This window comes from Triticum urartu, chromosome 7A (genome assembly GCF_056163025.1).
Source record: "Triticum urartu cultivar PI428250 chromosome 7A, HENAU_Tu73, whole genome shotgun sequence".
Taxonomy (NCBI): Eukaryota; Viridiplantae; Streptophyta; class Magnoliopsida; order Poales; family Poaceae; genus Triticum; species Triticum urartu.
Window position 1 is genome coordinate 147242119 of NC_141879.1, and position 15545 is coordinate 147257663.

Below are 15545 nucleotides of genomic sequence, written 5' to 3' on the forward strand. Positions count from 1 at the left end.
TGCCGGTAACGAGATTGAACAAGGTATCGGGATACCGACGATCGAATCTCGGGCAAGTATCGTACCGCTGGACAAAGGGAATTGTATACGGGATTGATTAAGTCCTTGACATCGTGGTTCATCCGATGAGATCATCGTGGAGCATGTGGGAGCCAACATGGGTATCCAGATCCCGTTGTTGGTTATTGACCGGAGAACGTCTCGGTCATGTCTGCATGGTTCCCGAACCCGTAGGGTCTACACACTTAAGGTTCGATGACACTAGGGTTATAGGGAAAGTATGTCGTGGTTACCGAATGTTGTTCGGAGTCCCGGATGAGATCCCGGACGTCACGAGGAGTTCCGGAATGGTTCGTAGGTAAAGATTTATATATGGGAAGTCCTGTTTTGGTCACCGGAAAAGTTTCGGGTTTTATCGGTAACGTACCGGGACCACCAGGAGGGTCCCGGGGGTCCACCAAGTGGGGCCACCGGCCCCGGAGGGCTGCATGGGCCATGTGTGGGAGGGGACCAGCCCCAGGTGGGCTGGTGCGCCCCCCCACAAGGGCCCAAGGCGCCTAAGGGGAGGAGGGGGGGCAAACCCTAAGGGCAGATGGGCCTTAGGGCCCATGCCTGGTGCGCCCCCCTCTCCCCTCCACCTGGCCGCCACCCAGATGGGATCTGGGGGTTGCCTCCACCCCTAGGGAGGGAACCCTAGGTGGGGGCGCAGCCCCTCCCCTCCCCCTATATATACTTGAGGTTTGGGCTGCCCAAGACACACGAGTTTCTCTCCTTCTTGGCGCAGCCCTACCCCTCTCCCTCCTCGTCTCTTGCGGTGCTTGGTGAAGCCCTGCTGGAGTACCATGCTCCTCCACCACCACCACGCCGTTGTGCTGCTGCTGGATGGAGTCTTCCTCAACCTCTCCCTCTCTCCTTGCTGGATCAAGGCATGGGAGACGTCACCGGGCTGTACGTGTGTTGAATGCGAAGGTGCCGTCCGTTCGGCACTAGGATCTCCGGTGATTTGGATCACGACGAGTACGACTCCTTCAACCCCGTTCTCTTGAACGCTTCCGCTTAGCGATCTACAAGGGTATGTAGATGCACTCTCCTTCCCCTCGTTGCTGGTTTCTCCATAGATAGATCTTGGTGACACGTAGGAAATTTTTTGAATTTCTGCTACGTTCCCCAACAAACTGTTCCTTCATCAACTTTAATGATTAACAAGATCCAGTGAAATCTGCATGCACACACGTTTGCATGTCTTAATTAAGCGGGCATATGTAAGCAAAAACATGTAGCTATAGCTAGTAGGGAAAATCAGAATTTGTAGTACAAGACAGTGTGACTCACTAGAAGTTGTAAGGAAGTAGTATATCTTCATTGTATTTGAGTTCCTTGAAGAACTGTAGCATGCTTTCCTCTACACATTTTTCGTGATATGGATCTATTTTCCATGTGTATTCATTAATGGTATTTGGGTCAATGAACCCAATGCCATAGCGTCCACCTTTTTTCATTTCATAAATCTTCATCCTGCATAATACCACATAAAAGAATATAGTAAGGATAATTACAGGTAATGATTGATCAAAATGATCACTACAGCTAGCTTGAGACTTAAATTACAGAAAGAAATCACTTACAGACAATAGCAACTGACGACAGATTTGTCGAGTGCGTCTTTATTGTATAGCTGAAATAGTTCTGAATACTCAACGGTCACAGCTTTCTTATGGTAGTAATGCTCCTTGTTGACATTCACCATGAGGGACTCCCGATTGGAAATCTTGGTAATGTCCATGTACCATTGATGCAATTCATACATTCTCGTAGGGAGCTTACTGACCTCCTCTGGCTCGACCAAAGGTTGGCCCCGGGCATATTTCCGTTTTATTTCCTCCTCTCTAGTCGGAGACATGGGCTCGATATCGAGGAGTTGTCCAACAGTGATCCTGATCGATTCAGCCTGCGCAATATGCTCCTCGGTTATTACCACATCACCCACCCCGGGAACGTTAATGGTTTGCCCACAATAATATTGGGCGCGCCTACTCTCATGTGTTGTTGGCACAACAAGTGGGGGGATTGATTACGTTGCTTGTTCTCCCAGCTGGGGAACGGTTTTACCGCTTCTTTTGCTAGCTGATTTGCTCGAGCTCGATCTCGCCTCTTTCTGTAGATGTGCTCGATTTAACTTCTTGATGTGGCGCTCATAGTCTGTGTCAACAGGCTTGGGAGCTGGTGCTCTAGCCATACGAATGAAGTGGTCAATCTTTTCCACAGGCACTTTCTCCCTTGGCGGCGGTGGCGGTTTCGGTGCAAAATGGGCTTCCACCTCGGCCTTCGATATGGCTACGTTTTCGTCCTCGGACTTGTCGTAAGGCCTCCGCGGAAGAGGCGCGAGGCTTGGACCATATTGAAATCGCTTGCCTCCGCCTGTACCTCCAGTACTACCTCGACTTGTACCGCTACGCACCATAGCTGAGGCGGCTCTCTTCCATGATTGCTGAGGCGGCGAAGACGGCTGACGTGGCTGAGTTGGAAGAGGAGGAGTGGCCTGAAGCTGTGCCGGACTTGGAGGAGGAGTGGCCTGAAGCTGTGACGGACTTGGAGGAGGAGTGGCCTGACGCTTTGCCGGACTTGGAGGAGGAGGAGTGGCCTGAAGCTGTGCCGGACTTGGAGGAGGAGTGGCTTGACGCGTTGGTGGACTTGGAGGAGTGGGAGTCTGCTGACTCGGTGGCGGACTGCGACGAGGAGTCGGATGATGCGGTGTCGGTGGCCTTCGAAAGATGATGCAATCCTTTCTCCATAGGATGATACGATGGTTGGCCTCTCCTAGTGTGTGCTCATCGTCACCTCCAGGAATGTCAAGCTCTAGCCCCGAATATTGGTCCACCACCTCATCAACCAAGACACGAGCATAGCCCGCTGGAATCGGGTTGCAATGGAAGGTTGCCTCGGGGGGATTTGTAAAAGCAAGGGCGTCCGCCACCTTCATGGATATGTTCTTCATTTTGAAGTGTAGCTCGCAGTTAGTGTTCTCCATGATGTCATCCACTGGGTAGCTATCCAGCAATGCGTCGCCCGGGGCGGAACCCACGCTGCTTCTCAGCATGGATGGGACGGTGCTATCCATTGGTGGATCATCCGCTAGCTGCTAAGACCCCTTTGCTGGCTAAGTGAGTCGATCTGCTCCTGCTGCCGCTGGAATTTGACTGCCAAGTCCGCATGCGCTGATTCTAGGCCTTGAAGGCCTTCATAGTCTAGCTTCCTCTGCTCCTCCTCCATCTTCCTCTTCTTCTCCTCCGCAATCTTCTTTCTCGCACGGGTTCTGTAGTCGGCATTCCAGTCTGAAAACCCCTCATACCACGGAATAGTGCCCATGCCTCGTGTTCTTCCCGGGTGTTCAGGATTTCCCAGGGCACGCATAAGCTCGTCGTTCTATCTGTTGGGCTCGAACAACCCCAATCGAGCCTCTTCTATTGCAACAAGTAGCTTATTTTCGGCTCCGTCCAGACATGCCTTCTTCGAAACTTTGGCTGTCTTCGGGTCCAACCCCCCCCATGCGCATAGAACCAAGTCCTGCACCTGGGGGGCCAGCTCAATGTTTCTGGAGTGACACCTGCATCCATCATCTCTTTCTCAGACTTATCCCACTTAGGCATTCCCACCGCATAGCCACCTGGCCCCAGCTTATGGAACTTATCCTTTTTTGCGGCATTGGCTTTGTTTATTCTGGACCGTTCCTTAGATAATTCCGAATCCTTGAATTTCACGAAATCGTCCCAATGAGCACTTTGCTTCTCTAGTGTTCCCTCGAATACTGGAGTCTTCCTTCCTCCCTTGACGTACTTGGCCCATTCACGAATCTTGTGGTTCTTGAATGCAACCGTCATCTTCCTAAGAGCAGCGTCCTTGACTTTCTTCACATCTACATCTGTGAAATGATTTGGTAGGGTGAAATGTTCCATGAGCGTTTCCCAAAGCAAATGTTTTTGTCTGTCGTCGACAAAAGTAACTCCTGGACGTGGCTTTGCTGGCTCTCTCCATTCTTGAAGGGAGATCAGGAGTTGGTCCTTCACAAGAACTCCGCACTCACGAATGAACTTGTCTGCAATCTTCTTAGGTGCTAATGGTTCGCCATTAGGTCTGATTGCCTCGATATTGTACTTTACGCCCTCCTTCAACTTTTTGTTCGGGCCTCGTTTCGTCCTGTTGCCTGAAGATTTGCTCGATCCGAATGGCTGAAAGAAGAAAGATCGATTCGTTAATATATCTTCAAGTCATTTAAAACATGTGATGATCACCAGATGCCTGCTTATATAAATATATATACCTCACCGGTCTTTTTGTTTCAAGATCAACATTTTCTTCGTCATGTTCATAGTTCATGACTTCATCAATTCGGTCGTCGCGATCGAATATCATATCACCCTCCCCGGTGTTGTTTAGATATTCGGAGCCGTCATAATCTTCTTCATTCTAATCATCATCTGGCCCGCGAGGATTGCGTATGATATTGAACAGGGCCTCTTCTCCCTCTCTGCCGGTATTGTCCGCCGTAGGTTTTGTTTAACTAATCCAAAAGAAATATATTCAAATTACAATGCATGGATGCAATCAATTAATAAGGAAAAACTGAATCAATCATAGTACATAATAAGCATCATCGAATATAACCTCGAATACGTCATCTCGAATAATAGATATAATCTCGAATACATCGTCTCGAATACATCGTCTCGAATAATAGATATAATCTCAAATACATCGTCTCGAATAATATATAATCTCAAATACATCGTCTCGAATATTATATATCGAATACATCACTGGCTAGGTAGCTAATAAAGATCGAATACTACAGAAGAATCTAGGACACTCGCGGTTCCTGCGGCGCGGGCGGTGGACACCCAAAGAGAAGGAACCTTCACAAGATCATAGCTGAAGTGAGATCCCTGAAAAAATTGTCAGGTATTGGAGAACCTGCCGCCCTCTAACGCAACCATGTAGCGATGGACGTGCTCGTCCTCCTCCCTGACACGGTGACGTACCACCTCCGGCGGGGCCGGCTCCCTCCGCATCGAAACTGGCCCACACGAACGCCACCAAACGAGATCAGGGTCGACGACGGGAACCGGGGCCGGGTTCCTCATCAAGCGGCGCGCCCCTCCAGGCAGCACCTCCCAGTGCCAGCCCAGCGGAGCCCAGTCCCGGACATGGGTCAGCCGGACGTCGTCGCGGACGGGTCGACGGCGAGAATGCGGGCCAGGCATCATCGAGAACAAATACTAGCTATATGCCCGCAAAAAGTAACATTTTTTTAATGATTGGATTTTGATAACTAAAATTTCTAACATTTCTATATAACTAACATTCCTATAACATTTCTAACTATGCTATATAACTAACATTTCTATAACATTTCTAATATTTCTATAACTAAAAAACAGAAAAAAAAATTATAACATTTATATATATATAACTAACATTTGTATAACATTTCTAATATTTCTATAACTAAAAAAAGAAAAATTTCTAACTTTTTTATAACTATTTCTATAACTAAAAAACAGAAAAATTTCTAACAATTCTAACTTTTTTGTAACTATTTCTATAACTAAAAAACAGAAAATTTTCTAACAATTCTAACATTTCTATAACATTTCTAACAATGCTATATAACTAACTATTTCTATAACTAAAAAAAGAAAAATTTCTAACATTTTTATAACTATTTCTATAACTAAAAAACTAAAAAAATGTATGTGTGTGTGTGCTCACCGGCGAGGCGAGAGGCGACGGGGGGCGGCGACGGGGACGGCTACGGGCGCGGCGACGACGGGGACAGGGACGGGGCGGCGACGACGGGGACGGGGACGTACGGGCCGGGGCGGCGACGACGGGGACGGGGCGGCGATGACGCGGACGGGGACGACGCAGGACGGGCCGGGACGGGGCGGCTGTGACGACGGGGACGGGGACGAGGCGGCGACGGGGGCGGCGACGAGGGATATGGAGACGGGGGCGGCGGGCGACGGGGCAGAGGAGAAGAAGCAGATGAGAAACTGAAATTTTTGAAGTGTTTAGTTATATAGGATGGACCTTTAGTACCCGGTACTAAAGGGGTGCGCTTCCCGCCGCTTGGCCTGGCCAAAACAGGCCTTTAGTACCGGTTGGTGGCTCCAACCGGTACTAAAGGTCCCCCCTTTAGTACCGGTTGGTGCCACCACCCGGTACTAAAGGGGGAGCGCTGGCGCAGGTGTGGTGCGGCAAGTTTAGTCCCACCTCGCTAGCCGAGGGGCGTCCGCACTGGTTTATAACCCCCCGTGCGGTAGCTCTCTCGAGCTCCTCTCCAAAGCAGGCCTACTAGGCCTACATGTTCTGTGCTGCCCTGTGGGCCTACTGGCCCTTTGCGGGCCTGCATCCTGGCCCAACAACAGGTTGGGTTTCTAGTCGTATGCAGGCCGCTTTGGCCCAGTAGGCGGGCTTTATTTTTATTTTTTTTGCTTTATTTATTTTTGAGTTGTTTTTTGTGTATTTAGAGTTTCTTTGTGAATAGTTTTGCTTTAGGTACAAAAAATTACAAACTTTCTGTTAGTGCCCGTAGTTTTCAAATTTGAATAGTTTAAATTTTGAATTATTTAAAATTAGTGTGAATCACTAGTTTGTGAATAATTTAACTTTAAAAATCACTGTATTTAGAGTTTCTTTGTGAATATTTTTGCTTTAGGTACAAAAAATTACAAACTTTCTGTTAGTGCCCGTAGTTTTCAAATTTGAATAGTTTAAATTTTGAATTATTTGAAATTAGTGTGAATCACTAGTTTGTGAATAACTTAACTTTAAAAATCAGTAAAGGCATGAAAGAATTTGTTTGCACATAAAATTTCTTTGCGTTTCAAATGCCAAAACACATAATTACCCTAACTATTACAGAGATTCCCTCCTAGGTGTGAAACACAGAAGAAAGTGATGATAGTGAAGCCGATCACATCTCAGATCTTTGGGTGTGAAACTTTTTCTTCGCGTGTGTCCCTTTGCGCCATAACCATGGAAAATCTTCATCATTTAATGGGATGCTCGGGTCAATATTCACTGTGAATGGAGCAATTTCATCAAACTTTTCATAATCTTCTGACATGTCTGTCTTGTCATCCACTCCCACGATGTTTCTCTTTCCAGAAAGAACTATGTGCCGCTTTGGCTCATCGTACGATGTATTCGCTTCCTTATCTTTTCTTTTTCTTGGTTTGGTAGACATGTCTTTCACATAGAAAACCTGTGCCACATCATTGGCTAGGACGAATGATTCGTCTGCATACGCAAGATTGTTGAGATCCACTATTGTCATTCCGTACTGCGGGTCTTCCGTTACCCCGCCTCGTGTCATATTGACCCATTTGCACCGAAACAAAGGGACCTTCAAACCACGTCGATAGTCAAGTTCCCATATGTCCTGTATATAACCATAATATATATAATTCCTCCCAAATTACTAAACTCAAAAATCAATCACTATATAAAGCATTGCACGAGCTAATCTAGCAATGAGAGATGAAAGGAAAAAGTTGCTAACCTTTGTGATCATTTGAATGGATGGGGGCCTTCAAATTTGGGCAAAATGTGTGATGAGCTTGAAAGGAAGAGGGAAAAGAACAGAGAGGAGAGGGGAAAGGGGAAGAACAGAGCGAACTCGGGTGGACGAAGGGTCTATGTAGGACGACCTTTAGTACCGGTTCGTGATACGACCCGGTACTAAAGGTGCTGGAGGGGCCCCGGACTGACAACATCCTGCCACCACTCACTTTAGTACCAGTTCGTGGCACGAACCGGTGCTAAAGGTTCACCACGAACCAGTACTAATGAGAGCGGCCCGGCTAGCCGTTGGAACCGGCACTAATGTACATATTAGTGCCAGCTCGAATTCAAATCGGCACTAATGTGCTTCATGTTTGACCCTTTTTCTACTAGTGTTATCAGTTTAATTCTACCAGTTGCTGTGTTATGTCAAAAAAAACATCCGATTGTTTCAAACCCTAGTTGCCGCGGTGTTTAGTTGTCTTGATCAATTTAATTCTACTCAATTGTCTTGTATAAGCTTGTCAGTCGTTAAAAACTAGTTGTCATGTTATTTTGCAGCGCTTGCCATTTAGAATTCAACCTAGTGGCCAGATATTTCATATATGTACACTATGGCAGATAAAAAACTTATGTGTGAGATAGGCAGATAAGGTTGCCTAGCCTGCAACTTCCTGCAATCTTACCACTAAATTACACCTTTGAGCACCTTCGACATACTAAGCCGATATAACATTTGAGATTTTACGAAGTCATCACAGATGTCTCGCAGTAGTAAAAAAAAATAGACCATGCATACATATGCTACGCAGGCTTGTGTCGGGATTGATTGGGGCATCTCATCTATAATCTATAATACCTAAATAGTTCATCCCCACTATCCTAATTCTCTTGACATGCAGCCTATCCACCTCAGCAGTCCCGCCATGTCATCTTTTTTCTCCTTTTCTTCAATAAAATCGTGTGAATCAATTTCTATTTAGTATACGTGCCTAACTTTTCCTGTTGAACCAAGCGAACAGTCAAGAGTAAAAAAAAATCAAGTCATGCGTTATGGTCTTATGGATAGCCATCCAAATTAAAGGCAACTTTCGTGATTCCCTTCCTATTCCCCATGATCAAGTGGCTTGCCTCGTCCTTCCCGTCCCAGAGTCGCTTCCTTCAATCAGTTACGACCTAGGCAATCGAACAGAAGCTGCTCCACTAAGCTGGTCCCTTGACCTCTCCACTACGATCTACTATAAAGGTTGGTTTCATAGCATGGTACTACCACATGGAAATCAAGAGACCCTTCGTGGTTCTTCTCCTCTTCCGCCCCACGCGGGCTAAGGCGGAGCGCCAAGTTCTGCACACCACGCGGCGATGTATCCGGTCGGCAAGCGGATGAGGATCTCCACGAGCACGTCGGCTGGCAAATGCGGGAGCGCGTCCATGGTGAAGGCGGAAGAGGAACTGAGGATCGTATCAAAAGCAGGAGAGGGTCCGCTACATGCCGCAGCCTCTGCAGCTTCTCTTGGCGATACTGCAGGTGATTAACCTTCATGATTTCTTATTCTATGTTGCCGGACGACCACAACACATGTAATGATGCAGGAATGTTGCCATCCACTCAATCTAAGCAACTGATTTTAGCTGCGTAAGGGGCAGCCCAAGATAAGTACGCGTACAGTTGGTCCTTTCAGTTCAAATGTCCAGTTCTTCGCTTCCCCTTCTCAGATTCATGTGATTTTTAATCTATGGATTCTATCAAATTGGCACACACACATAGATTTAACTAAATTATATACTTATGTGTAATTAGGAGGGTAATAGATAACGCATATTACATCTTTTGACAATGGCAAAATAAAAAAATTTGTTCATATTACTAAATTATATTTTTTATCACATTCCTTTCTGTAATTATATATAGATGCCTGATGTTATGGAATAATATGAATATTTCATATGCAGTTCACATATGCCAACTGTCATTTCTTTCAAAATTTCCTTATGAGACGACCTCACATGCTACATGGTCAATCACACATTCAGCTTCCTACAAACTGCACTACGGATTGTACCAGAAATTAGTAATTAATTATGTTGCCTAAATTTATAATTAGTTTTTAGGGGGGAATTTAGAATTAGTTATTGGCAGAGTGATCACCTTCATTTGTAATTATGAACTATCTTTAGTTTTTGTATCATAGTAAATCCTTCATACATTGTTCTATCCATAGCGTAATTACTTTGATCCTTTTCGAAATCTAGAGGGAAAAGATCAAAGAAGTTGATAAATGGTTTTCTGAATGTATGTGACTGAGAAACAATTCTTAGCCTTCAGATTTGTTGTACCTCAGCCTATATGTAAGCAACTTTAGTATATTCCATTGACGTGGATAATCTATTTGCTGATCTGTTTGTGCACGAATTCGTTCAGGAATGTCACTGTTCTCTGTATCCGTGTTGAGTTTCTCTTTAGCAATTATCACCTTCAGAGATTTGTAGTCTTTCTATTTTTGCCAAACATTTGTTCACACACAAGCTTTTACAGAAGTATTGTGTTCAATGTGGTAATAAAATTAATCGATTATTCTGTTGTATGCATGTAAATGATACATCCGTGAATGCGTTGTATCATCTACCATTATAATCGATTAGTGTATTTGTAACAAACATAGAATATTTTCTTTGATGTGACAATCTTTCCGAAAGGGCTCTTTTGATCCCGAGCTCGCATACTCCCTGATGAATAGGAAAATCCAAAAAAAATATTCAAAATATTCTGTTTTTTTTGTGATAAACATTGATGAAAGTTTTAACTTCCTGCAATTTTTCATGATGAAATAACATTGGTGGAGGTCCGGACAAAAAGAACAAAATTGATGCTCCAAAATGGTTCCAACAATAGTTTTTCGGAGTATCAAATTTTTTTGGCCCGTACCTACAGGAATGTTATTTTATCACAAAAAAATTTGGGAAGTTAAAACTGTCATCAATGTTTATCTAAAAAAATATTCAGAAATTTTTGATTTTTTACCGATTCTTTACTATTATTTCCTAATTAGCTTCCAGTAATTCATAAATCTTATTGATGCATAAATTCCGCAGCAACGCGCGGGGTGTTATCTAGTTCTCAAAATAATTCGGACCCGTACTACTATGTCCACCTGTGCCTCTGCTACGCATGAGCGTACGCGTCTCATGCGAGCGCACCGGACGACGTCCGTGCACACACCACTATATAAATTTTCCCTTTTACTTCCTCCATTCCTAAATATTTGTCCTTTTAGAGATTTCAAATGGACTATCATATACGGATGTATATAGACATATTTTAGAGTATAGATTCACTCATTTTGCTCCGTATGTAGTCACTTATTGAAATGTCTAGGAAAACAAATATTTAGGAAAGGAGAAAGTATCTTTTTTTATTGTTGAGAAATTTCCCATTTATCTTCGTATATACAGGGTTTTTTTGAGACAACCTCGCGAAGCTTACAGGTATCTATCCTTGGAGGGGGCATGGGCTGCCGGATGGCCCAAGTGGGCTCTTGGTGGCACCGACAGCTCTTGATGGCCATGTGACGCCCGCCTCGGTTCGTATCGCAGCGTCGCCTGCAGGGAGCCCTGATTGGCACTGCCCAGTGGTCTTGCATGCTGATGTCATATTGAGGTCACCCATGTTTTTTCCTTTATTCATCACATATATATATATATATATATATATATATATATATATATTGTACTGTTGTTTTTATTTCGAAATATTCCACACACACACATATATATATATATGTAATTAAAAATGTTAAATGTGTTTATATAAACTTTGTTTTTACGAATGTTTTTATTTCTAAATATTCTATATAAACTTTGCATAAATTTTAGAAAATGTTAAACATGCATTTGAAAAAGGTTGAAAAAGTATAGAAAATATTAATCATGCGTACGAAAAATGTTCTGACACTCAAAAAATGTCACATGCTTAACAAAAGGTACAGACCATTTAAAAAATCTTTATACAATGTAAAAAATGCTAGCGTAATTTTTAAAAATGTTTCATACATTCAAAAAATCTATGTTACATTTAGGAAAATCATTCATGAGTTTAAAAAAAAAATCTGTTTTTTAAAACTGTAAAAAATATAAAAATTTTTTTTGCGTAATAGAAATAAATGTTTCATACCATTAAAAAAATGTGCGTGACATTTTGAAGAAAATTTCCTGCATTTCAAAAAATTTGTTCCGGACAATTAAAAAAATATAAAGTGTAAAAGAATGCTATCATAGGTCTAAAAATGATTATTTCCATTAGAAGATGTTTGTGAAATTTTAAATAAATATTCACATGTTTCCAAAAAAGGAATGTGAAAAATATGAAAATGTTTATTCGATGCAAAAAATGTTTACGATGTGTATTTGGAAAATATTACTGTGCATTCAAACTTGTATTTTAAAAAATGCACATCATGTATTTGAAAGATCTCCAAAGTGTATCAGAAAAATGTTCCGCGTGTGCTCTAAAAATGTAAATTTTATATGAAAAAAGTAGACATGAGTTCCGAAAAAAAATCGATAAATCCACAAAGAAACAAAAAGAAAAGCAAAAAACTGGAGAAAGCAAATAAAGAAACAAAGAAAACCAAATATAATGAAGAAAGAAAAGAAAACCATTGAGAAAACAAAGAAAAGCAAAATAAAATAAAGAAAAAACTGAAGAAGACCGTGAAAAAGCAAATAGAACCAACAAAAATACAACAAGAAAGTGAAAAACTAAAAAAGGGAAGAAGACTGGACCGATCGAAGGTACACCGATCGTTACGAGCGGCAGCGACTACCACGCTAAATTTGCATCATGCCGCTCACAATCATGCAGCATGACATTTCGCAAGAAAAAAGAACCATGCAGCATGATGCAAAATCTGACAGCCGAAACGTGGGCGCTATAGATTTTCCAAGAAAAAAAAGGATGATCTCCGTCCACAAAAATCCTCACCGATTTCACCATCAGTGCTGAACATACGAATGCAAACAAACACCATGAAACTTGGAGAGAGTTGGCACACGAATTCGAGAAACACAAAACATACATCCATGCTCCACGCATCCGCACTCATTCACATGGACAGGCTGAAAGCCAAGTCTGCTTTTTCCGTCTGTAGGAGCCGAGCTGGGTGATCTTGCCGCCGAGCTGCCTCTGCGCGTAGGCAAAGAGCCGGCCGGCCTCCTCCCTGCCGACGGCGCCGTCGCGGTTGGCGTCCGCGGCTTGCACCCCTTCACGCGCCTTCCACGACGCGAACCACAGGTTGAGGCTCCGCAGCGCGCGCTGCAGCTCCTCCCGGCTGATCCGGCCGTCGTGGTCCGCGTCGAACTGCCCCAGCCATGCCCAGAACTCCTCCGCCGTCACCTCTCCCTGCGGCAGCCCGCGGTACCGCATGAACGCCATCGATCCAGAGCGAGCTCTGCTTTGATCGTTTGCTAGCCTGGCTGCTGCTTCTCGCTATCGGAGTGAGCAGCTGATGTGATTGTGATGAGGAATTGGGCAACGACGCACCGTCCTATATATACGGGGGAGCAGGGTTTGCAGAGGCACAGTTACCGCACGTTTTTCACAGCTCCACGGACGCGCGTTGTGATATGACGCGTAAATATTTCACTCGGCTTGGGTGATTTCAGTTTAAAGAATGGGTCGATCGCTAGTGGGGTTTTAACGAGGGAATAATCAGCAGTGTAGCTTAAAAGTGCTTCCTTTAGAGATGGATTAGGCGAGTGGCATATAATTGGTCTACAAATGTAGGGAGCTAACGGGTTGTATGAACCAAGTGGCCAGCTTGGTAAGCTACTACCAATTAAGAAAAGTAAAGGGTTGCGTGATCATATTTTGAGAATCAACATATAACACTTGACAAAAATATTGCAAGTACACACTTTGAGAGGTTGGCTACACTTATTGAATGCCCAATCCGTTTCTTTTAAGTATGGGATGACAATCAACATCGTACAATTGTACAAACCGTTGTGAAACGAGGGAGTCAGGGACGATGATACACGTTAGAAAAGAACCGCCGGCTTTTGAGCCGTTGGATTTACGCACTAGAAGCCGCCCATCAGCCGCTTAGCTAGCGGCTTGCAACATAGGCCATGTTGCGCTCGACGATCTGTGATGTGTCACCTCATCAAGATGAAGGTAAACGTTTGCAACATGAACCATGTTACAGTTACCTCCAACTTGCATGGCAAACATGTGGGTCACCATGTTGCAGACACCTCGAGCAACGATAATGACGACACCAAGCAGGCAACCCGTCGTAGCTCCACCTCCAGCTTGTATATCATCCCCACGGAGAGCGGTGCTCATCGTTGCGTTGCACCGCGCCACTCCGGAGAAGCTGCGCTGCTAAAGGGGAGGACATGATGTCGCTGTTGTAGTGTTTGATGCCGTGCTGCGTGCGCCTCCGCCTAGGCTAGAGTTCATGGCCGTTGTGTGCCGAAGTGGAGTGACGCTATAGTCGTGCGCCTACTCTCCTCCATCAGCTGTTGTCGAAGCGGATGCATGGCGAGCTTGCTGGCTGTCCTTGGTCTGAATTTGTCTTAGGACAATCCTAGGGTTTCAATAATTTTAAAGTGAAGAGAGTACTCTTCCAGCAAAACTAGGCTTACAATAATCTAGATTGAGCATCACCTCCATATCAACGTTTGTGACATAGCATTAGCATGAGTCAGTTTACCTTGTCGAATATTATCAATGGTCCTTCATAGGTTAGAAACGTTGTCAATAGCTCTGATACTAAAGAGTTGGATCTGGATGGACAGTGCTCGGTTAACTGAAAAAAACAAGAGTTGCGGTTTTCTGAAACCTTCATCGCAATTTGTCGTGATTCCTAAATATTCAGTCTTGCAATGCATGTCTTTATTTATATTTTATACAGAAAATGTACCGACGTATTTGTCAATACTCAACAGGCAGGACATAAGCAAAATAATCAACAGAGCTTGGAGAAACGTCCATCATGTCTCACAACTCTGCAAATCTCCATAGAGTTCGCAGTGCTGAAAATACAAAGTAGGAAACTCTTGGGAAACCACTGCAAAGTTGTCCCAAGAACTCCGAAAAGGCGAAAACACAAACATATCCATCTCATACTCCACATCATTCGGGGAAAAAAAAATCTCGTGCTCCACACACGATCGTAGTTACAGCAGCAGGTTAATACATGCCCAGCCTGATCAGTAGGAGCCGAGCTGGGTGATCTTGCCGCCGAGCTGCCTCTGTGCGTAGGCGAAGAGCCGGCCGGCCTCCTCCCTGCCGACGGCGCCGTCACGGTTGGCGTCCGCGGCTTGCACCCCTCCCCGTGCCTTCCACGACGCGAACCACAGGTTGAGGCTCCGCAGCGCGCGCTGCAGCTCCTCCCGGCTGATCCGGCCGTCGTGGTCCGCGTCGAACTGCCCCAGCCACGCCCAGAACTCCTCCGCCGTCACCTCCCCCTGCGGCAGCGCACGGTACCGCATGAACGCCATCGATCCTCCTCCCGCCTGAGCCGGGCACGATCTGCTAGCCTTTGGTCGATTAGCTGGCCTGGCTGCTGCTTCTCTGTGTGTGAGTAAGTGAGCTGGGTGATGAGGATGCTGAGCGGCCGCGCACGGTGCTATATATACGGTGGAGCCTCAACAGTTACCGCACGTTTTTCACAACTCCATGAACGCGCCTTGTAGTTGTCGTCGTGTTTCACTTGGGTGATTTGGGGTTTAAAAAATGAGTGGGTCAGTAGTGGGGATTTGGCTGGGGAATAATCAGCGGCGTAGCTTCGAAGTTCATTCTTTAGAGAGCGGTTAGGCCAGTGGCACATTGTTAATCTGGAAATGTGAGGAGCAAAGGGGTTGTATCATCAAATGTTGAGAATCGACGGAACACTTGCCAAAAATATAGCAAAGCATACTTGGACATTGGCTACACTTTTTGGGATGCCCAATTCGATGGGGCTACAAAGTACAAACAT

The 15545-nt window shown here is 44.7% G+C and overlaps 2 protein-coding genes across 2 annotated transcripts; both read right to left on the minus strand.

Annotated features, from left to right (window-relative positions):
- Window positions 1-12471: 12471 nt before the first annotated feature.
- On the minus strand, window positions 12472-13118 carry LOC125523796 (uncharacterized). The gene has a single exon (XM_048688869.2). It carries the CDS (start codon window positions 12992-12994, stop codon window positions 12662-12664), a length of 333 nt encoding a protein of 110 aa, XP_048544826.2. The 5' UTR covers window positions 12995-13118; the 3' UTR covers window positions 12472-12661.
- Window positions 13119-14528: 1410 nt separating this feature from the next.
- LOC125524025 (uncharacterized) lies at window positions 14529-15157 on the minus strand. The gene has a single exon (XM_048689106.2). The coding sequence runs from the start codon at window positions 15064-15066 to the stop codon at window positions 14776-14778; it is 291 nt and encodes a 96-aa protein (XP_048545063.2). The 5' UTR covers window positions 15067-15157; the 3' UTR covers window positions 14529-14775.
- Between the last annotated feature and the right edge of the window lie 388 nt (window positions 15158-15545).